This window comes from Cebus imitator, unplaced genomic scaffold, assembly GCF_001604975.1.
Source record: "Cebus imitator isolate Cc_AM_T3 unplaced genomic scaffold, Cebus_imitator-1.0 Scaffold58, whole genome shotgun sequence".
Lineage (NCBI taxonomy): Eukaryota > Metazoa > Chordata > Mammalia > Primates > Cebidae > Cebus > Cebus imitator.
The window spans coordinates 2,567,392-2,590,927 of record NW_016107373.1 but is presented as its reverse complement, the minus strand read 5'-3'; the positions used below and the strand labels follow the sequence as shown (position 1 = coordinate 2,590,927).

At 51.6% G+C, this 23,536-nt stretch overlaps 1 protein-coding gene across 10 annotated transcripts in view; it reads left to right on the top strand.

The window, feature by feature from the left end:
- The window catches only part of PRDM11 (PR/SET domain 11), an 82,059-nt gene extending 58,807 nt beyond the window's left edge, over nt 1-23,252 (top strand). For 4 of the 10 annotated variants that reach the window (XM_037738863.1, XM_017529381.2, XM_037738865.1 and 1 more), the window contains exons 6-8: nt 13,826-14,013; nt 18,336-18,962; nt 20,121-23,252. In XM_037738863.1, coding sequence (XP_037594791.1) covers nt 13,826-14,013; nt 18,336-18,962; nt 20,121-22,285 — 2,980 coding nt within the window. In that variant the 3' untranslated portion in view covers nt 22,286-23,252. Of the gene's footprint in view, nt 1-3,087; nt 3,510-6,714; nt 8,959-13,825; nt 14,014-18,335; nt 18,963-20,120 lie in introns of those variants that run through there. The other 6 variants (XM_037738867.1, XM_037738868.1, XM_037738869.1 and 3 more) reach the window with 3 other exon arrangements.
- The last annotated feature ends 284 nt before the right edge of the window (nt 23,253-23,536 follow it).

The window sequence follows — 23,536 nt, the reverse complement described above, 5'->3', positions numbered from 1 at the left end:
TGGGGAGTGTGTGATGAGGGCTCCACTGCCTACCTGTACTCCTATCAGACAGCTCTGAGTGGCTGAGCAGCAGTTCACACCTCCCAGAGCACTTTAGTGTTCACCCTCTTATGTGTCGGGGCAGGTGTTCTCATTGCCATTTGATGGGTGCAGAACAGAGGTGCCAGAGACGAGCAGGCCCGCTGCCTTGCAGTATGGAGAACAGCACCCACTGCCCCCAGCCTCCCTGCACACAGCTGATCAGACACACCCCAGGGAGGTGGCTTGACACCCCCAAATGCCTTCTCTTCTTACTGCCACAGGGTCCGGGTCAGCTGAGCACTTGCAGTTCACCACCTGCCTACTGATCATCTAGTTCAAGTCAGACTGCGTACTGGGTACCAGGGTGGATCACGCAGCCCTGCCCCACCACACCCCCTGACTCATCCCCTGCTGGCCCTTCCCAGGTTCACACCTCCCACCACAGAGATGACTTTCCAGTGTAGTTTTTGCTCTGAGGCACGGTGTGCTGCAGGACCCAGGTGAAAGAGGAGGGGTCTGTTGACGTGGGCCTTCCAAGGGGCCAGGGTTGTGTCTGGGGACACTGGGGTGCGGTGTCTAGACAGGCTATAGGGTGGCTACACAGTTTGGAGCCTCGGCCTGCGCCGCTGTACCGCCTGCCCTGTGGCTGCAGCCTGGCTCCAGGCAAGCAGGGGAGAGTGTGCGTGTGTCCACTGGGGAATCAGGCTTTCTGTGCTGTTGCTTTTAAGGCGTCGGGAGCTTTGCCCATAGAGCTGAATCTGTTCTACTCTTTCACCCACCTCTGATCTTTCTCCTTGGGGACAAGGCCTTCCCACAGCCCCAAAGAAGGGGAGTTATCATCCGAACTAACTTAGCTATCCTCTGGTACCGCAGATTGTGACCTAATTGGGCTGGGGATGGGCCCCTGGCCTTGGTATTTTTAAAGCTAGTGATTCTAATGTGCCGCTAGCATTGAGAACCACTGCTGTGTGTGGATCTTCATGCCACGGTGGTCAAACTGAGATCCAGGGCAGGGTAAGGTCTTGCTCAAGAGCATGCAGTCAGGGTGGCAGAATGAGGATTTGAACTCCTGGCTCTGGAATCCTAGGCCGGTGTTCTTCCTGCTTGTGCACAAAGGACCAGGTGAAGCCTGGCTTCCTGGGCCTGGATGGGACTGGTGAGCAGGGATTTGGGGGGTTCCGCTACTGCCACCTCACTAGCATGGGATCTGTTCTATTCTGCTCCCAGCCTGTCCTGATTCAAGATGGCATCTGGGTAGTCACAGCCCGTGGGCTCTCGTCTTATGACTGCTCGAAGAGCAGGTTGGGTTTGGGGATGCAGTTTGTTGCCATGGAGATGCCCCTCCTGTGGCTGGAGTGAGGGAAAGCACATCCTGGGAACCCTCCTTTCCCTTCATGTCCAGTTTCCATTGGTGTAGCTCTTTCTGATCTGCAGATGCTCTCCCTTGCACTGTCATGGCGTGGCTTGGGGATGATTGAATGGACTCAGTTAGTTTCTTAACAAAATTAATGGTGGGCCAGGAGGGGAGTGGGCACTGTCGTGTTTAGCTGGCCTTTCTGACAGTACTGTGCTAGGTGATCTGCCTGTGGTCGTTCTCAACCGGGCACTATTTTGTTCTCCTGGGGGCATTTGGCAAGGCCTGGAGACATGTTTGGTGGTTGGGTGTTTTCAGGTAGAAGAAAAGGATACTGATAAAATCCTGCATCACACAGGACACCCCTTCCTTCCCCACAAAGAATTATCTAGCCCCAACTGCAATAGTGGCAAGAGTGAGAAGCTCCTCCTGATAGCCCTGGGCAGTGACACTAGAATTATCACCCTAGTTTTTTGGAGAAGGAGACTGGCTTCACACGAGTCCCATGTCTTGGCTCAAGGAGACTCAGTCTGTAGTCCCAGGTCTACTCCATGTCCCTGCCACCATCTTGGACTGGGCAATGAGGCCCCAGCCTTCTTCCCATCTTCTGGGCCCTGGTAATTTGGGTGCGTGACTGGGAAGGTGAGGGCTAAAGGATGTTGGTGCCGCTGGCCTTCCCCTCCCGGTTTCAGAAGAGTCCAAGAAATCAATTGGGCTCCGAGCTTTCCTCCACACCCTCATGTCCTCTCTTGGGTGAATTTTTTTTAACCTTTTATCACTAGTTAAAGGGTGACAGAGCCACGATGTGGAGGGATCGAGTTCCAAAGCCAGAGCAGGGACCACGTGGGATGGAAGGGCCATGCTGTGCCCCTTGCCCAGGGCCCTTGGCTGCTCAGTAGAGAGGGAATCCCGGATCCCCCTCGTGTCCACCAAAGTGGAACTTGTCTCGCTCTGGACAGTCGTGGGTTCCTCAAATTCTACCAAAAAGCCACAGCAGCCCACCCCACAGAAAAAGCACTCCCATGGGAGGGAAACCTGTTTTCCTGCACCTACGCAAAGGTGGGGGCTTGGAGAACTGACCGGGAAGGGGAAGGAGAAGGGGGAGATAGCCGCTGGGCAGAATAAGCTTTCGGTGGCCACACGCTAGTCATGGCATAGCTGCTGTACACCCCATGGCAGCCCATCGTAAACCGCCTCCCTGCTTACGTATTCTTCTTCCGAGCCACTCATTCAGCTATAGGGCTGTAGGTAAACATGGCTTTATAGAGGCAATGGTCTAATCCTAATTTTGATAAGATCCTTTATTGCTACCTTTAAGCGATTTTAAGCCCCTTACATCATGGTGTTTTTCCCTCCTTAGTGATAACCCCAAAGGCTTCTGGTTATTATTCTAGACAGGGAGAGTGAGGCAGGAAAGATTGAACTTGAACCGCCCTAGCTCTCACTGCTAGTAAGAGCTAAAGCAGGCCCTGAACCTGAGAGCTTCGACTCTGAGTCCAGTGCTCCCTCCCATGTAACGCCGTCTCTTCTTTCCACCCTCCCCTCCGAGGAGTAGTGGAAGGGACCTCTTGGTAGGAGGAGGGTGTGGTGGGGGCCAGGTTGCCCCAAGTGCCTCCTGGCTCTCCAGCTGGGGGCCAGCAATTAGGAAGGAGGAGGACCACCTGCGTTGCCGGTCATTTACCCCATGTGCTTTGTGGGATATTCAACCCAAGGAATGTGGCACACCTGGCTGAGCGTAAGAGGAAGCCCAAGTTCTCCAAGGAGGAGCTGGACATTCTTGTCACAGAGGTGACCCACCACGAAGCTGTGCTCTTTGGGAGGGAGACCATGCGGCTGTCCCATGCTGACAGGGACAAGATTTGGGAAGGCATAGCCCGGAAAATCACCTCCGTCAGCCAGGTGCCCCGCTCCGTCAAGGACATTAAGCACAGATGGGATGACATGAAACGCAGGACCAAGGACAAGCTGGCCTTCATGCAGCAGACCCTGTCGGGCCCTGGGGCTGGAGGCCGGGCCCCCACCATCGTGCTCACAGCCCATGAGAGGGCCATCGAGTCAGCGCTACTCACGGCCCGTGCAGGGCGTGGCTTCCCCAGGGCGGAACTGGATGGCACCGACAGCCCTTCGACCAGCTGTGAGTATCACCAGTCCCCTCGCCCCGCCGGCCCGCCTGCTCCCCAGCCTACTCTCTGCAGTCTCCCATGGACTTTCCTTCTGGTTCTCTCCTGTCCTTCCCTGTCCAGCCCACTCTTTCCCTCCTCCCCTCCTTCTCCCAGTTCTGTCTCCTCTCCATCCCTTTTTGTGCATTCATTCTAGAATATTTACTGAGCATCTCTGTGAGAGACCCATGCTGGGAGCTGGAAAGACAGCTGTGTGTAAACCCTACACAGGCCCTGCTCTTGGGGAGACCCTGGACTCTAGGAATAAACCAACTTTAAATAGCTACACGAGTAAACTGGTAGTGAACGGATGAAGGACACAGGAGTCCAGGAGGTCCCAAGAGCAGGGCTGACCTCATGAGCATGCGACCTGCGCAGTCACAGGGGCCGAGCTGGGTTTCAGGCTCTGCTGTCGCCATCTGGACATTCTTCATAGTTTTTGAGCCAGGAGCCCCACGTTTTCATTTTGCATTTGACTCTGTGAGTTACGTGGCAGTTCTGTCTGAGAGTTAAGGAAGGCTGGGGAAGGCTCCCTGAAGAAGTCCAGCAGACTGGGCTGTGACGCGTAAGAGTTAACCAGGCCAGGCAGCAGTAGCGTGGGGCGCGGAGAAGGGGAGGGGAGGCGCGCAGGCAGAGAACGGCATGTAGGAGGCCCCGCATCAGGAAGGCGCTTGGCACATTCCAGGAACAGTGAGAAGCCAGGAAGGCCCAAGTGTAGCAGTGCCGGGGAGGGGGCTGGAGGCAGTGGGGCGGGGGGGTGGGGTGTGGTGGGGTGGGCTGGAGGCGAGGTGGCCAAGCTGCAAGGGCCCTGGCTGTGGAAAGATCAGTTTCTTTCTGTGTCTGGTCCTGATGGCTTTGTTCCTCTATTCTCTGCATTCCCCTGCCTGAGCTGCGTAGCCTGCTCCCCCTTCTCACTGTGCTGCCTCACTCTGCCTGCCCTACGGCTGCCTCTCAGCTCCCTCTCCATCCTCCAGCTGCTCCCCCACCCACCCGCTCCTCACCCCTCTCGTCCCTCTGTACTTGTCCCTGCCTTTCCTCTCTGCTTCCTGCGTCTCACATGCACTTTGAAGCCAGAGCCCCAGTGGCTGAGGCGAGCGTCCCTTGGGGCTCAGCAGAAGGGGGAGCACTCAAAACCTCTGCAGAGGCTGCACCCCTTTCTTTCCACTTCTGCACATCTCCCCTGCTCCCCGCCAGCTGCAGTCCCCACTAGAGACAGTCTGCCTGACCAGCTCGTGAGTGGTGGGAGCCAGGCAGGAGGGCCCCGGGGAAGCGGCTGTGGCTCAGCCTTAGGAAGGTGCTTTGCAGGAAGGTGCTTTGCAAAGACTCTTTTGTGGCTTCCCTTCCCAGGCACCCTGCCAGTGGGATCCGCTCGCTTTCTGTTTGGCTGGGGCTCTTGACAGGTGGTGGCTCACAGAGTCAGATGTTCAGGACTGGAAACGAACATGGAGACCATTTAGTTCAACATCCTTGCAATGTAGAAAGTAAGCTCTAAAAACCAAGGTGGCCCAGAGCTCAATTCAGAAACAGGACTTGAACTCGGGTCTGCTAGCTTCCTGGGAATCAGCGTTTTTCTAAGTCTTAAGAGGATTCTGCCCCGTGTTAAGAAAAAATGGGGGGTCGGCATCCGGTAAAGCCTGTTCCCTGTATCCTGCTCCACTCACCCCTCCATCTCCCTGAGACTGAATGTAACGAGGCCACCAAAGGTAACCTGGGCTGACAGAGAGTCTGAGTATTCCATTGGGCAGAGCCTGCTGGCTCCCATGCCAGGCTCACAGCACTCCCTTTGCCGGCAGTGGCCAGCTGCCAGGGGCTCGGCAGAACAGGCCCGGGGAGGGAGGGAGCAGCATCACCTCACCAGGCCTCATTCCTTCCAACACTGGGCATACCAGACAGGTCTCTGGGATCTTAGGGGATGGCTGCTGTCCCACCAAGCACTGCCAAGAGACACGGGGCTCCTAACAAGCTGGCCCAAGTGAGGCCCCAGGACCCCTGGGAGGCATGAGGAAACCAAAGGATAAACCCATCTGTCCTCCCCGTCACCTTCCTGGGGGATGGTTCTGTCTCAAACCCTCAGGTACAGGCAGGGAGGGCTTGCCTGTCAGTCGGGTCAGCCCATACATTATTTATTCCTGCCACAGGGATCAGCCCATGCCCTCAGTCACCAGAAAGCCAGACCCACATGTACAGGGGCTGGGCCCCTCCATATGTCCAGCTGCAGGGAGCAGTCTGTCCGATGGCCCCTGTGTGGTTAGGTGCTCCTGGGAGGGTGCACAATGTGACTGACCTGGAAGCCTGCCTTGGGGGTCAAGGGGGCAGCAGGACTGGTGGCAGAGATGGCTCTCCTGCTCTGCAGTGTTCTGCCGGGGTTCTCCAGCCTGCCAGCATCCACTGTGGGGATTTAAAGGTGCAGATTCCATATTTATAGCCTTTTATCCCTTGCCCCCTCCCACTCTTCCCCCCAAGTCCCCAGAGGCTGTTGTGTCATTCTTATGCTTTTGTGTCATGTGGTGTGCCATACACTACTTTGTGTCATATACTACTTAGGTGATGGGTGCACCAAAATCTCACAAATCTCCACTAAAGAACTTACTCATATAACCAAATACCACCTATACTCCAATAACTTATGGAAAAAAAGGGTGCAGCTTCCGGCAAGGCCACAAGATGGCCCCAAGCAATGCGGACGTGGCTTCAGAGAGGCTGGCGGTCCGTGGGCGGAGAGTGTCGTAGTACCTTTGGGCCGGTGCCGCTCCTTCAGCTTTGCAGAGTGCCTCCATGTTTGTCATCTTGTTTATGCCTCTTCTTAACAAGCCAACTAGGTGGCCGAGTGGCTCGACGTGTAGACAGGGCGTTGGTTATTGCAGAAAGTGAGTTGCAGAGAGATGAAATGGCCGCCGAGGTCAGGAGCCGCTGGGTTGGCACGGAGTCACCGGGCTGCGGTCTCCAAGTCCCCTGGCCTGGGCTCTTCCCTGCTAGAATGGAGCTGTTCCCATGAGAGGAAGAGGAGCTTCCCCCAGGGGTGCTGGGCCCACACATCTCAGGGATTTGGGGAACAGGGCGGGGGCCAAAGTAGACTGTGGAGTGGCAGGGCAGGGGGTACTTTTCAGGGGCAGGGCCAAACCCAGGGCCTCCCTCCTTCTCCCTTTTGTAACTATTTGTCCTTTGTTTCTGTCCCCCAAGATGATGAAGATGAGGAGGCACCTGGGCCCTCAAGGCAGCCTCTTCGGGTGCAGCAGTCTCCAGAGGAAGAGGCCCACCTGGCCAGGCCCGCCCTGCTCCGTTCATCCTCCTCCTCAGACCAGTCTGAGACGGTGGGCCCCAAGCCAGAGGCCCTGCCCCGTCCCTCGTCCCGGGCCCAGGCTGCCTGCAGGACCCCTCGGCCACACCCCAGCCCACCCACCACGGGCCTTGACTGGCAGCTCCTCCACGTCCATGCCCAGCAGACCGAGGTGTTCCGGCAGTTCTGCCAGGAGCTGGTGACCGTGCACCGGGACATGGCCAACAGCATGCACGTCATCGGCCAGGCCATGGCCGAGCTGACCGGCCGCGTGGGTCAGATGTGCCAGACGCTGACAGAGATCCGGGACGGGGTTCAGGCCTCTCAGCAGGGGCCAGATGGGGTAGCCCCCATGGGCTCCACTCCCCAGGCCACCCAAGCCCAAGACCCCCTGCCAGAGCCCCCACCAGCTCCCCCAGCACCAGCCCCCACACGGACTACCAGGTCTCGGAAGAGAAAGCACAATTTCTAACCCAGCTAGTCTGCACTAGGAGGAAGAGCCATGGAGGAGGATGTCTGGCCTTGCAACAGGGGTCAGTCTCTCATGTCCAGGAACAGGATCGATGACCCTTGTAGGACATTGGGGGCGCTGTCACCTCCTCGCTGAGCGCAGGTCACTGCCCTGTACTTTAACAGAGCATGTATTCAGCCCTGCACCCTCATCTTCGGTGGACGCTGAAGATGCAAGAAAAGCCACCTGCTTCATGCTTGCTTGGCCTGGAGATCGTTCTCCTCTTGGTCTGTGTCCCGTGGCAGCAAGCCTTGCAGGGAAGGGGGCCATAGCAGTGGGGAGCATCCGAGTGGAATCCCGCTTTCCACCCTTGGGGCTGCTGCATCAGCCTCCCACACATGACCTCGCAGGCCCCGATGCTGCTGCTTCTCAATGGGGCAAGGCCTGATGGGCAGGTCGAGTCAGTCCTTCCGGGAGGGGTCTGCCCTCCCCTACCCGGGGGTGGTGCCCGCCTTGGCCCTCCGCTTGCCCTTGTGCGTGTGCTCAGCTGCTGTGCTTGCCTTGTGTGGAGTGGGGAGAAGAATGGGATGATGTGGGAGGAAGGAAAAGACTGCCTTGCCTTCGTAGAGAGCACTTTATGCTTTTGCTCGCCCTCGCAGAGGGGTGGGCTCAGTGGGGTCTCAGGACAGTCAGCTCGAGCCAGCCAAGTCGGGTATTATTACAATCATTATTATTGTCATCATCTGTATAAGACAAATGACACGGCCAGTTAGTGAGGGGGCCAGGACTGGAAGCCAGGGTGTGGGTTTTTCCAGCGCCCCTGTCAGAGGCCAGGTCTGGAAAAGTGGGAAGAAGGGGTCTTGCCCCTTGCCAGGCGTCTGCCCCCTGTATCTCTGCTCCTGCCTCAGCTGTCCTGGGTGGAAGCGGGAGGCACTCAGCATGTAGCAGGTGATTCTCCCACCCTGCCCTGGCCCTATGGCTCATAGCCAGTGTCTGGGAGAGGCAGGGCCAGGTCTTAGGAGCCGGAAGTCAGTCTCTTTCCTGGCTTCTAAAAGAATCCAGAACCCCGTACAGCTCATGCCCCGTTCCAGGTTCCAGCATGCCTTGCCTCTGCTTGCGCGGGCCGCCTACGCACTGGCTACACACACCTCTAGCTTCATGTCTGGTGTTGGAGTGTGGGGAGAGAACTGGGTTCTTTGCATTAGAGAGGGAAGTGGTGGGTGGCAGATGCAAGCTTAGCTCTGACCTGGGTGCAGCTCAGCTCTGTGTCCTCTTTTTTCCCTGGCCTGAAGCTGACCCCAGCAGAAGTCCTCCAGCCAAGCCCTCCACCCCCTCCACCCCGCACCCTCCCATCCTGTAGTGGGAGCTGTAGTGGGAGCTGGGAGGATTGTGGCACCCAGTGCCTTCCAAGGCCATTTCTGGAGTGCTGCTTGTAAATCCAAGCCAAGCTTTGTCCCACGTAGGGAGACTGGAGGGTGACTGTAATGTCCCTGTGCCTTTGGCTCCGTCTCCCCATTTTGTGGTTCTTTGGGGGTTCCTGCTCCCCTCAGACTGAACCCTCTCTTGTCCAACAGCCAATGGCTTAATTATTGCCTGGAATTGCCTGGCCCTCCTATGCTGGAATCAAAGATTGCCTTCCGAAGTATTTTTTGTTAAGATGGCAATAAAAAGAAATCAATCTCACTCTTTGAACACACCCAGTGTCCAGGATCTTTCTTTGGTGTGTATTCTCTTTCTTCGTTCCCTGTGAAAACCCCAAGGCCCCCAAAGCAGGGGTTAGATGATTAAGGAAAAGCATGTTGGCGAGAAGGGCTCGAGCGCCCCTTGATTTTCCTGATTCCGTAAAGCTCCCAGATTCCCTGGGACCAGCACCATGCCAGGCCCTCGGAGGAAAGGCAGGGCACGCATGGGCTTAGGGGACGGAGCATCTGCGCACGAAACCACTCAGTTATATTTTCTTTCTCTGCACTTCAAAGTGAGGCGTTGCTAAGTCAATTTTACCTTTTGTTCCCTAAAAGTAAGTGAGAAGTTCTGAAAAAACAATCGCCATTTCTGTCAGGAGGCTCCAGAAGGGTCAGGGGCTGTCCATGTGCCAGTGTACTTCAGGGGCCACCTGGAGGCATGACTCTCCCCGCCAGTCCAGGTGTCTGTCTGTCTCTCTGGCACTGTCAAGGCTCTGCCCACCTAGATCTGAGGCTTCTCAAAGTAACCGAAGCTGCCTCTTCCACCAAGAGGAAGCCTCCTCACCTGTGCATTGCCCTGGCTTACTGCAGTCCCGGAAAGCTTCTCCCAGGCAGGAAATTCCCAAGTCTTGAACACAGATCCTCTTTCTAGAAGGTTCTAACCTACTTTTAGCCTCTTGAAATCCAGGCCATCCTCTGCAGTTCTTGGCCAAAAAAGCATGGCCAGAGAAATGGCGGACTGCCCAATTTCCCAGAGATGCAAAGATGCCATGAAACCTTTCCCAGGGCCTTCTTCCCTAGGGTCAATATTTGAAGTGGTGACTGGCTGGCCACTCTCTCTGTTTTTGGGCAGGGAAGGGGCCAAATTGGAAGCCGTAAAACTCAAACAGAAGTCAGAGCAAAAGGGCCAGTAAGGACTTGTCAACTTGGGATGGAAAAGACTTCAGTTTCTGTTTCTTGGCTTTGGTGGGGATTGTGGGGCTAGCACCTTAAAACAGGAAGAGGAAACTTGGGTGAGTGACAGAAATGAATGGGGAGAGGGAGGCCTCTAGCCATGACCAGGTGACCACCTGGGCGGTGGATGCATGACCTAAAGCCCTTTCTAGGCCAGAGACCTATGCGTATGAGAACACAGAGCCCAGCCTCTTCTCGGTCTGTCTTTTCCTAGTTCTGCTTCCCTACCTAGGGCAGCTTCCTTTCTATTGAAAAGATACCCATTAAGCAGTAATGTCTGCACCTGGCCTAGTCGAGCCCCTCCAACAAAATGACTGCCCCGTGAGTTATGTTCCCTTTTGAGTTGGAACCCATAGTCACGTCCTGACCCAGCTAGAAAACATGGTACACTTGATAAGATACAGTGGGTGAGATCTGAGAATTGCTGTCTTAGTATTTGTCTATGTGGTCCCCAAGGTCAGCAGGGAGGTTGGAATAAAAGCAATCCAATAGCATCATGATAGGTTTGGTCCGGAGCTCTCCACTGCTATCAGCAGCACCTTGGCCTACCCTTTGATTGCTCCAAAGGTCCCAAATTCTGTGGGTTGGAGTTGAAATGCCTCAGTAACCACTAGCATTTGCAAAACAGCCTCACTGGACATTGTCTGTGCCTTCTCTCAAGAGGTAGTGACCTGATAACACCTCAAACCTCCTTGCAAAGAGCTGCTCAGCCACAATGGATAGATTTTCACCTCCTGGCAGCCTTCCGCTCCTTGGACAGGGCGTCTGCTTACTGCAACCATGTAGTGAATGGGACAGGCACAGTTCTTCATAAAGGGGTTGTTGTGAATGGGGACAGAAGGGTTCTGGGGAGTGGCTCAAGCCAGCAGGTGTTAAGGCAAAACATGTAAAAAGGGAAGATCTAATTAGAGGTAGCAGGTCTGGGACCTAGCTGGCTCCATTTAGCTTTACCTCTAAAATGATATAACATACACATCTTGTCAGGGGAATGGGTTGTGATTCACCAAGAGTTGTCATATATATTGTATTTCAAATGCTAAGTTTCAGAACAACCAAATACAACAAAAATCTGAATAAGTGTTGACCTGCCTTTGAAAATACCCTGTGATCTATACAACGCCTCGAGGCTAACTTTCCAAATATTGATTCTTGCTGGATAGAAAAAGACCAAAAGTTGGAAAGAAATTGACTTGAGTCTTTCTAAACCTTTGGATACACCCTAGAAGTTACTCTTTAAATAAATAAATCCCAGGTAGGAATGTATTTCTTATCTAGATTTTTCTCTTGATGTTGAATGTCAGAGAAATAATTCTAGCTTTTAGAGCTTGGTGGCTATTTGGAAACTGGAATAAAAAAATGGAGAAGACAGTATTCTCCAGTCATGGTGCTCTGTGATTCAAGTGATTCTTGTGAGAAAAAAGATGAATGAACGGTTTTCATTTCTTATCTGGGAACAGGAGTTTGGAACGACTTCTGTTTTGTTCCGTGCTAACCGCAAGGTGGATTATTTTTGGATGTCAAATCCTAGAATCTCACTAAATTGGGCACTAGAAATATTTTGCATATTCAGAAGAAATCTCAGCTATTCGGAGAAAAGGCTGACTCACAGTTGTAGAATTGAGATTGGGAATTATTAATTGGAAGCAACATCTCTCAGTCAGGAGAGTTTCTTTTCCTTTCTCTTAAGTCCTTTGTTAATAACATCACGACTGGGTGCTTGAAATCACCGTGTGGTCTTCACCACTCTGGGAGAGCAATGCTTATGTCCGATGCTGGTAAGAACGCGTATGTGTTGGGGCTAATAGAGAACACAGATATAGGACAAGATGTAAATTCTGGGGGACCTAAGCGCTATAAATCTTGCAAGCCACACCTCCATGGTGGAGCCTGTGGCTCACTTCTCTCAGAAGGCTGAAGCAACCAAAGCTAGCATTTGCTCACCCATCCTCCTTGGTCTCACTCCTTCTGAGATCTTGCAACATCCTGTTGCCAGAAGGGATTGTTCCCTGGACTCCAGTGGTCATCCTTGGAGGGCAGCAGCCTCCTCCCAGGCTCTTCAGATGAGAAGGGCAGGATATAGATAAGGGGCAGCTGGTGCCATCCCTGGGACCTCTAGAATGTAGATTTTCCATGCTGCTAGCTGCCACCACTGTCACCTCATACTGGAATTAGCATTCATATGTTTATTTTCTTTGTGGGTGTGTTGAGGGTGACGTGGGTGACAGTAATAGTTACTTAGTGAGGGAAACTTTGAAAGTATGCAAAATTACAAAGATGATCCATCTATAACGGGTTGTCACTGTTAAAACATTGGTATATTTCCTTCAAGTTGTTTACTGGGGCTTGTTTTTAAAGCATTATTGGAACCACAGTCTGAACACTTCCAGTCCTATTGTTCTCACACTATATTATTTCAACACCGTTTTTCCATGTCATAAAAGATTCTTTGAAAACCTTTTTTCGTTTTCTATAGATGAATAGCATTCCATTGCATAAATGTAACATCATTTACAAAATCATTTCTGTAGTATTAGACATTCAAATGTTTTGCCTTTGTGCTACTATACACAATGATGCAAGTCAGCATATTGGTATGCCGGGTTTGCATACTTCATCTGTATCTTATGTTTCTTGAGCCATATGCCAAATTGTTTTTCAAAGGGTTGCAGTGTTCATACTGGAACATCAGTACAGGAGACACCCTTCTTACCACCTTTACCAATAAAGATATTGTCTTTTAGAAATCTGTGCCAATGAGACAAGGTACTATGTTGCGTTTCCTTTATTAATGATGCTGAATACTCTTCATTTGTTTATTATCCATTGGAATTCTTCTGTGAATTTTTGTTTTCCCTGGACTTATCCAGATGTGATTCACTGAGCTACACCAATCAGGCAGACTTTGATTTTGTGCCTGGTTTTTGAGACAAACCGTAACATAAAGAAAGAAATTATTTTTGCCTACAGATTTCCTAGATGCTTGTGTAGCACAGAACTGTGAAACACCAGCTGATTTCCTCTTGTCCTCTGATCTGTGCACCTTCACTCCTTGGCAGGTGTTGCACCATTCCACCTTTTGGAGGTGGGTAGGGTGGTGGACTGGATGTTGCAAATGTTTCAGTGAGAATGCACGAGGGTCATAGATTCTGAGGGTTTGACAGAACCTTGAAGGTTATCTGGGCATTGCTGAGCTGCTGCTTTATATGCCCACGGTAGGAGCCATTAGTTACAGTGGGAAACATGCATAGGACTCAAAGCTGCATCTCCCATTTATTAGCTGTGTGAGTTTGGGCAAGTCACTTGGCCTCTCTGAGCCTCAGCCTCCTTATCTTAAAATCATTTAGTAAGATTAACCAGTAGTTGTCAACATTTTGTGGTCTCTTATTTACCTTCCTCCCCTGGACCCCCCATTTTTTAAAAGATTTTCATCTTTAGCATTTATTAATGGATCTCTTGGATACCTTGTCTCATAGGCTATTTCAGCTAGGCTTTGTGAAATACTGGAAACAGTTGAAGGACCCCAGCCTGACCACCATCAGAGGCCTGTGGGTACCTGGGAACCCCTGTGTTAAAAGTTACTGAAGAGTAGACGAGATGACTTTTCAGTTTTGCAATCACCTATAATATCTAGTGTTGATATATTTTCCATATGCTATGAGGCAGGCAAGACAGGGGTCATATCCAGTCTCAGAAAACAGAGATTCTTAGAGGTTTGGAGATGTGCTTGAGGTCCCACGACACAGTGACGTTGGGACAGGGATGGGGTGTGGCTGGTGCTGCTTCTCTGGACAGGGCAGCTGCTCTGCCAGTGCTCACACAGGCCTACATGCCTGTGGCATTCTAACCCTCACCAGCACTGTGCCAGCACCAGCAGTCACTCAACAACAGGTGACCTGTGCGTTCTCACCCATCTCCCCTCGCCCCCAGGTACGTGGTCATATCCCGGGAGGAGAGGGAGCAGAACCTGCTGGCTTTCCAGCACAGCGAATGCATCTACTTCCGGGCGTGCAGGGACATCCGGCCTGGGGAGTGGCTGCGGGTCTGGTACAGCGAGGACTACATGAAGCGCCTGCACAGCATGTCCCAGGAAACCATCCACCGCAACCTTGCCAAAGGTGAGTGCCACGCTCCATGCCAACCGCGCCCACCACTGAGCCCCAGGGGAGGTCTTGAGAGCTTCTTTTGGGGCTTCCTAAGAAAACCAATGGGAAATACAGTTGCCAGCAATGGGAAGATCAAAGTGATTCTGGGGAACAGACGGTCGAGGTCTGAGCAGCTGCTCTGGGCCAGGCAGGGGCCACCCCAGCTTGTTCTCTTCCCCTAGAAATAGTCTCAGAAACCCTTAACACACACATTTCACAGTATCATGACAGAGACAAGCCCCCAAAGCCAAGCAAGTATGTTTAATCCAAATGTTCCCTGTTTTCCCAACTCCAGTTGATGAAAAGATGTTACAAACTGCCATGGCCTCAATAACCATCACAATAATAGGTAACATTTACTTAATACGTGAAATACTAGCAACAGTTCAAGGACCCCACTCTTACCACCATCAGAGGCCTGTGGGTATCTGGGAACCCCTGTGGTTAAAAGTTAGTGAAGAGTAGAAGAGATGACCTTTCAGTGTTTCAATCACCTACAGTATCTGGCATTGATATATTTCCCATAACCTGTGAGCAGATTTTCTGCACGTTCCCATGTAATCAACATAGCAGCTGTCCCTACCCTGTCAGTATGCCTTGAGAATTAGATGGAGTCATGGACATATGGCATTTAGGACAATATCCGGCTCCATCGTTGGAAGCCCTCAGCTCTGAACTTTTTTTTTTTTTTTTTTTTTTTTGAGACGGAGTTTCGCTCTTGTTACCCAGGCTGGAATGCAATGGCGCGATCTCGGCTCACCGCAACCTCCGCCTCCCGGGTTCAGGCAATTCTCCTGCCTCAGCCTCCTGAGTAGCTGGGATTACAGGCACGCACCACCATGCCCAGCTAATTTTTTGTAGTTTTAGTAGAGACGGGGTTTCACCATGTTGACCAGGATGGTCTCGATCTCTTGACCTCGTGATCCACCCGCCTCGGCCTCCCAAAGTGCTGGGATTACAGGCGTGAGCCACCGCGCCCGGCCTAGCTATGAACTTTTAATACTCACGATCCAACACGGATTCTTTTACCCATCTTACAGATGTGCAAACCGAATATCAAATGAATACAGTGATTCATCCAGGGTCACCTGGCTAGGAAGGATAGAAGTAGGTTTCTAATCCACATGGGTCTGACTCAAAGATCTAAGTTCTGACCTACAGTGTTATCTGGTGTTCCAGACAAAACCAGTCCCCTCCTTGCTTCTTCCTGGTGTCTCTGCCGCAGTCCTAATGAGATGAGATGAAAGAACAATCTCTATCAAAAGAAGCAGGTTGGAAGGAGGTGGGAAGGTGACATAAGTGTGGGAAGCTGGGTAGGTTGGGTGTCCATTCAGAAGCAGTTTTAACCACTTCCAGCCCCTAACCCTTGACCTTTTTATTCCATTCTCATCCTGCCCAGGTTAGGTCCTTCTTTCAAGGGTTTTGTTTTTTGTTTGTTTGCTGTTTTTTTGCACTAAAACCACACATCCAAATACCCAGAGTGTATCTGGTGCCAGGAACCAAGGCTGTTCCCAAGCCCCACCATACTGTGTTCCTGATCAGTCTACTTATTGGAAATAAATCTTCCCTTGGAATACGAGGGGAGAAGATGAAAAGGGGGTGGGAGTGACCTATTCAAATTAAGCTATCTTTAAAAGCAAAACAGAACAAAGCAAATTGTGGATACTGAGTGCACAGCTGCTGCCTGACTTGGTAAAAGGTATCTGGAGATGATGGGCAGTCAAAGGAGACCCCGTAAACATACTCATCTCTTGTGTTCTTTGGGTCTCAGGGTTGGGCACATGTTGGTTTCACTTGGCAAGGTGCGCTTCCCTGACGAGGCCGCAGTGGTTTCCATGTGACCTCTGGAGATGCCTCATGTAAAAGTGTCTGATACATAGTAGGGGCTCAATAAGTCTGTTGAATGGATAAAAGAAGAAATGAATGAAGACAGCCATGAAGCTTCCCAGAGAATCAAAACACTAGAAGAAAAGAAATCCCAGAGAAATCATATCTGAGAACACAGATTTGTCCCTTGGTCATAACCTTCTTGCATTCTTCTGGATTTGCGATGTCCTTTTCTTCCCTCAGTGGTCTTCTCCAGAGCACCTGAAGCTGCATCATCCTCCATGAGCCCTGAGACCACCGGGGACTGCTCAGAGAAGGGCGTGAGCTTTCCGGAGTGGTTCAGAGGAGGCGTGTCAGACAGACTTGAAGGGAGATACATCGAGACATATGAAGATACAGGAGGGAAGAGTGTCTATCCTGGTCAGGCTGAGCAGTAGGAAATAGGAAGGAAATTGAAAGCCACAGTGGGGCAGTTCCACAGCTGTGGGTGATCTTGGTACTGAAGCCCTTGGGAATAGTCATGGAGCTCAGTGGCTTTTTAATGTTTGCCTCTGTAGCCTGTAGCTTCAGCAGACTCTGGGTACTTTTAGTGGTGTCCCAGATTGGTGTGCCAGTGCTGCTCTGGAAGGGAGATCTCCCACGCCCAATCACTCACGGTCTTACATAGAAGGAGGTTTCTTTGTAATTGGAGGTTGGCACCCTGATGGAGGCCAGAGCATGAATTAATAGTTCTTATTAAGTAGAGATATTGGTTGTTGCAAGAAGTCTTCCTGAAGACAGTGTAAACTATTCCTCTGTGGTTACCATTTAAGAAGAGATTGCATCTAAAGCTCACATTCAAACAATTTATGTTATTTGAACTACTTTGAGTCATTAATTTACTTTGAGGTTTTGTTTGTTTTTGTTTTCCATATTGTATGGAGGCTTTGGAAGCAATTTCATGAAGCTTAAAGGTCTGTTTTGGCCCATAGATTTTTCTGGAAGCCTAAGGGCTACAAAGATCTCCTGCTCATTCTAAGAAATTTGAGCAACAAACAATGATGAGGAATCTCTGGTGATTTGTAGGCTTGACCTCTCGACTCCCTCAGCTATTTGCTGCCTGATTGTCCCCTGGGAAAAGGAAAAGGTGGCCCTTGATTTTTGGAGATTCTCAATGGGCAAGGGATGCATCTGATCTGTAAGGCAAACAGGCTGCATTCTCAAGTTATCTCCGTCCCTCCCCTTTCTGCAGCTCAGCTGATACGGAAGTGCAGGCTGTGGGGAGCTGCCTGGGTTCCAGAAGCCTTGGAGGTGAAGTTGTTCCTTAAGCATTCATGTGAGGACAGAAAAGGGGGATCCTGAATAGATAACTTCCTTTTGTGCTGTAACCTAAAGGAAACCTGGAGTCAAACATGAGACAGGCACAGCACCCATGCCAGCTATGGGAAACCAGGCATGCAACCTCTGGATTGCTTATGACGAACCCTTGGCCTTCACACAGAAAAGAAGCCTTTGGCAAATGGAGCCATCAGAAGCCTAAGTACAGCTTAGTTCAAGTCATTGTTCAGGGACACATCACCCAGGGCTCCTGCTCCTGGTCTAGGAAACCTTTGAGATTTCTGAGTTCCATAGGCTGCTTTCAGGACCCTCTAAGGACTGAAGAGATTCCTCTGCCTTTTTAGCATCTCTCACCAGGAAGCATCAGCACTTCTGTAGCAGTTTATGAAACTATGTTGGTAATTTTAAAGAATCAGGCTGTATTTCCAGACTGCTTTGGGTCCTTGTGGCTACCTTGTCCTTTATTTTGTTGGAGGCAGCCATGTTGGAGCCCTCAGTGCCATAGGTCTCCTTGTCATCCCCTTTCTTCCATCCTTAGTCTAACCAAAGAAGTTCAGATCTTACTTTCTCACGTGTTCCTAGTCTGCTGATTACCGGGAGAATTAGAAAGGACAGTTGCCATAGGATGGACCTTGCCTTAAGTGGGCTGTCTCCAGAGCAACGAGGGAGGAGAAAGGAGTGAGGCCTATGGTGTTTCACATTTACCTTTTACCAAGTCGAAGCAGCCATCTTGTCATTTCTAGGGCTTGGGAGAAGCTACAAAGGTTGGGGGAATTGATACTCACTTGGCTCTGAGGTATGTTCCCACCACCCAGTGTGATTGGGTGGGATGTTGTCTTCTAGGGTCATAGCAAAGACCATTCAATTACTCTCCCCTACAGATTTCTCTTAACTTATAACCATAGAGCTTGTAGATATGAGGCTTCTTTGAAACTATCTTTATAAAAGGCCTTTCCACTGTTCAGGTCCTGTGAATCTAACTCTTATGGTCCACCAAGTGATTCACCTCACCCCTTTGCAACACCTGCCCCACAAGCCCAGAGCTGGAGGGATGTGTCAGGCAACCTAACAGGAGGCCTGCTTTGTTTTCTGTTGGTTTCTCCAATTTGGGGGTTTTCCCCACTTCCTTACAGCCTGGTTTTCCTTCCTAGGAGAGAAGAGGTTGCAGAGGGAGAAGTCTGAGCAGGTTCTGGATAACCCAGAAGACCTGAGGGGTCCCATCCATCTCCCTGTGCTGAGACAGGGCAAAAGTCCCTACAAGCGTGGCTTTGATGAGGGGGACGTACAACCCCAAGCCAAGAAGAAGAAAATTGACCTGATTTTCAAGGATGTTCTGGAGGCCTCACTGGAATCTGCAAAGGTGGAAGCCCACCAGTTGGCCCTGAGCACCTCACTGGTCATCAGGAAAGTCCCCAAGTACCAGGATGATGCCTACAGTCGGCGTGCAACGACCATAACCCATGGTGTGCAGAATGTAGGCCGGACCCAGGGGGAGGGGGACTGGAAGGTCCCCCAGGGGGTCTCCAAAGAGCCAGGCCCACTGGAAGATGAAGAAGAGGAGCCTTCATCATTCAAGGCCGACAGTCCCGCCGAGGCCTCCCTTGCATCTGACCCTCATGAACTTCCCACCACCTCTTTTTGCCCTAACTGTATTCGCCTAAAGAAGAAGGTCCGGGAGCTCCAGGCAGAATTAGACATGCTTAAGTCTGGGAAACTTCCTGAGCCCCCTGTATTGCCACCACAGGTACTGGAGCTCCCAGAGTTCTCGGACCCTGCAGGTAAGTTGTCTTGGCTGAGATTATTGTCGGAGGGCAGAGCACTCAGTGGGCTGTGTGGAGGTTAGCCTAAAGCTCTCTGTGGAAACCACCTTCCGGGAGACCTGAGGAGTGTAACACGGAGGTGGCCACCTCTGTGGGTGGGAGCCCAGGTCCTCAGTGCCTCTGGCAGGCCCATCGGCAGCTCTGCCAGGGGCTCCGTGTGTTGCCCTTGTATCCTCCTTGTCAATAAAGGAAGTTCCGCTGCAGAAGGGGTGTGTGCTGTGTTCTTGACCTGTTGCCTTTCTCTGGTGGTCCTACTGGTGTCTTGCCCCAAAGCCCAACTTCTAAAACCCAGTCTCTCTCTCTCCTCAGTTCCAAGCAGGGTGTCCCACTGGAAAGATCTCATGGCTTCCCAAAATTAGTCCAGGAGCATGGCCTTGTTCTTCTCTTCCTGAATCTCTGTTCTGCCACACATGGTCCCTGTTCCCCTGCCTGGAGTTCTAGAAGGATGGAGAGTGAGGGGATCCAGCTCATTCACCTGCATGGCTTTGCCCTAGTCTGTTGGCTGCCTGGATCTCTAGAGTTGATCGACAACTAGGGAGATTTTCTAGTTCACATGTGCAGCTGAGGGAGACTCTTTTCACAGCGCTTCCTCTTTTAACTATATCCCTTAGCTGAGAATGAGGTATTTCTTGTATTCAAAGCATGCCTCTAAACTAAACTGCACTTTGATCCTGAAATCACTTGAGGCCATATCCAACCTGCCTTTCTTCACATTAGTGGAGGGCAAATGAATCCCAAGTCCTTGATATGTAACTTTAGAATGTGTGATGTGCTTTTCCCCCTCCATCAGATCCACTCTCCTAGTTTGTGCTATCCAGTTGACAGGGGGCATTTAGATCCCTCAAGCACCCACGCGTGGAGGGCAAGGGCAGGCAGCCTGGAGCCTGGCTGGGGGACCAGAAAGCCACCGTGGACAATTCACAGAGAGTAAAAGTCACATGGGCGAGCAGGAGTGCTCATAAACTAATTCTGGGCTGGAATTCAATCTGTCATAGGCTTCCACGGACTTCTGTTTCCCACGGTGTGGCACCCACCTTTCAGGAGTGTTTCCTGTGAATTTTGGAAAGCCTGTTTTTCCCACCAGGTATAAATGTTTCTTTCCCATTTGTTTTTCAGCCTCAGAGAGCATGGTCTCTGGCCCTGCCATCATGGAGGACGATGACCAGGAAGTTGATTCAGCAGATGAATCTGTCTCCAACGATATGATGACTGCAACGGATGAGCCCTCCAAGATGTCGTCTGCCACCGGGCGCCGAATCCGGCGCTTTAAGCAGGAATGGCTGAAGAAGTTCTGGTTCCTGCGGTACTCCCCGACCCTCAATGAGATGTGGTGCCACGTCTGCCGCCAGTACACGGTGCAGTCCTCACGCACCTCGGCCTTCATCATCGGCTCCAAGCAGTTTAAGATTCACACCATCAAACTGCACAGCCAGAGCAACCTGCACAAGAAGTGCCTGCAGCTGTACAAGCTTCGCATGCACCCGGAGAAGACGGAGGAGATGTGTCGTAACATGACCCTGCTCTTCAACACCGCCTACCACCTGGCCCTGGAGGGCAGGCCCTACCTGGACTTCCGGCCCCTGGCGGAGCTGCTGAGGAAGTGTGAGCTCAAGGTGGTGGACCAGTACATGAATGAGGGAGACTGCCAGATCCTCATCCATCACATCGCCCGGGCCCTGCGGGAAGACCTGGTGGAGCGCATCCGCCAGTCGCCTTGCCTCAGCATCATCCTGGATGGGCAGAGCGACGACCTGCTGGCCGACACGGTGGCTGTCTACGTTCAGTACACCAGCAGCGACGGGCCCCCGGCCACAGAGTTCCTGTCCCTGCAGGAGCTGGGGTTCTCTAGCACAGAAAGCTATCTCCAGGCACTTGACCGGGCCTTCTCGGCCTTGGGCATCCGGTTACAGGATGAAAAGCCAACCGTGGGCTTGGGTGTAGATGGGGCCAACATCACAGCCAGCCTCCGGGCCAGCATGTTCATGACGATCCGCAAGACCCTGCCCTGGCTGCTGTGCTTGCCCTTCATGGTGCACCGGCCCCACCTGGAGATCCTGGATGCCATCAGCGGGAAGGAGCTCCCATGCCTGGAAGAGCTGGAGAACAACCTGAAGCAGCTGTTGAGCTTCTACCGCTACTCGCCGCGCCTCATGTGCGAGCTGCGGTCCACGGCGGCCACCCTCTGCGAGGAGACAGAGTTCCTGGGGGACATCCGGGCGGTACGGTGGATCATTGGCGAGCAGAACGTCCTCAATGCCCTTATCAAGGACTACCTGGACGTGGTGGCTCATCTCAAGGAGGTCAGCAGCCAGACCCAGCGGGCAGATGCCTCGGCCATCGCCCTGGCCCTGCTGCAGTTCCTCATGGACTACCAGTCCATCAAGCTCATCTACTTCCTGCTGGACGTGATCGCTGTGCTCTCACGCCTGGCCTACGTCTTCCAGGGCGAGTACCTGCTGGTGTCCCAGGTGGATGACAAGATCGAGGAGGCCATCCAGGAGATCAGCCGGCTGGCTGACTCCCCGGGAGAATACCTGCAGGAGTTTGAGGAGAACTTCCGAGAGAGCTTCAATGGGATCGCCATGAAGAACCTCAGGGTGGCTGAAGCCAAGTTCCAGTCCATCAGGGAGAAGATCTGCCAGAAGACCCAGGTCATCCTGGCTCAGAGGTTCGACTCCCGCAGCCGGATCTTTGTGAAGGCCTGTCAGGTTTTCGACCTGGCTGCCTGGCCCAGGAGCAGTGAGGAGCTGATGAGCTATGGCAAGGAGGATATGGTGCAGATATTTGATCACCTGGAGGCCATCCCGACCTTTTCCAGGGATATCTGTAGGGAAGGGCTGGACCCCCGGGGCAGTCTGCTGATGGAATGGCGAGAACTCAAGGCAGATTACTACACCAAAAATGGCTTCAAAGACCTGATCAGCCACATTTGCAAGTACAAACAGAGGTTTCCACTCTTGAACAAGATCATCCAGGTTCTTAAAGTCCTCCCCACTTCCACCGCTTGCTGCGAGAAAGGCCGCAACGCCCTCCAGCGAGTTCGCAAAAACCACCGCTCCCGCCTGACCCTGGAGCAACTTAGCGACCTGTTGACAATCGCTGTAAACGGACCGCCAATTGCCAATTTTGATGCCAAGCGAGCCCTGGACAGCTGGTTTGAGGAGAAGTCGGGGAACAGTTATGCACTGTCCGCAGAGGTCCTCAGCAGGATGTCCGTGCTGGAGCAGAAGCCAGCGCTACAGACCGTGGACCACGGGGCGGAGTTTTACCCAGACCTTTAGGGAGTTGGCGCTGCAGAGTTCACGAAGCTATTGAATATTTTTTTAATCTATACTCATAAGCTTTGATATATTATATAAATATATATTATATTATATTATATATATATATATATATAAACCCACACTGAAAATTTTTAAAAACCAAGGTGACACATCCACCAGAAGCCACCTGGGAGCTTTCAGAAAGGAAAAATATTGGAAACTGACTCTTTTGTCTACAAAATTTGGCAGCTGCAACATACGTGGCAACTCATTTTCACTCACAGAAGCACGTGCTGGGGCCACCTGTGTTCCCAACTTACTGTCCACCAACAGCATAAGCTAAAATGACAGGTCTCTGTCATCACCTTTAGGTAGCTCATTTTGTTTATGTTTTCATTTGCGGGTGGCGGGGCTTTGGGTTTGGGTTTATGTTCTTGCCTTTTCTTTTTTCATTTGATTTTATGATGGGAGGGAGGTCCTTGGCCTCCTCATTGACATTCTGGTCAAAGGTCTCAGACTTAAGCCGGGGTGAGTTGTGTGTCTGGATTGGGGGGTTTGACCTTTCTCCCTCCCCGTCTAACTTCAGCTTGAGATCTTTTTTTTTTATTCATTTCCTGATGAGGGTTCCTTCACTGTCCTACAAACAAAAGTGTCGGTCAAACTGTGACACCGCCGCACCTCACCTCTGTTGCCTCGTCCATCCTGGGATGTGGATCCCTTCTTTCCAGCCCCCTGGAAACTACGATATTACCCATTATACTGAAGGCAAGATTGCCTCACCGCCGAGCTTGAAATCCTGGGAAAGGGAGAAGGGGTGAGCTTTTAGCATTCCTGTTTTTACGAGGTAGAGAATAAACAATACAGTTCCATTCTGATCCAAGGCTTTTGGGGAGATGAAGAGCCAAGAAGTCCAGGCCCCTATAAGGGAGTGATTTTTGGCTAAAAAAAAGAAAGTAAAATGAAAAGTATGTATTCAATTTACATGAATTATTTATACTCTGTCTTTATAATCATATCATGTGTTGAGGGTATTTTTTTTTTCCTTTAATAATTTTTTTTTCCTTTAATAAGAAATGCCTGCTAAAGTTCAGTGGCAGGAGGTATCAATGCAAATTGTGCCCTGAGTTCTGCATAACTCAAATGAGAGCCTCTAGAGATGTGGTCCTTCTTTTGCAACAAGGCTGATAACATGCCCCATGGTCACAGGAAGCTGGAGAATGTGTCTCTGCCTATAAATCTTCCTTTTTTGACCAGGGTAGAGATGTCCTA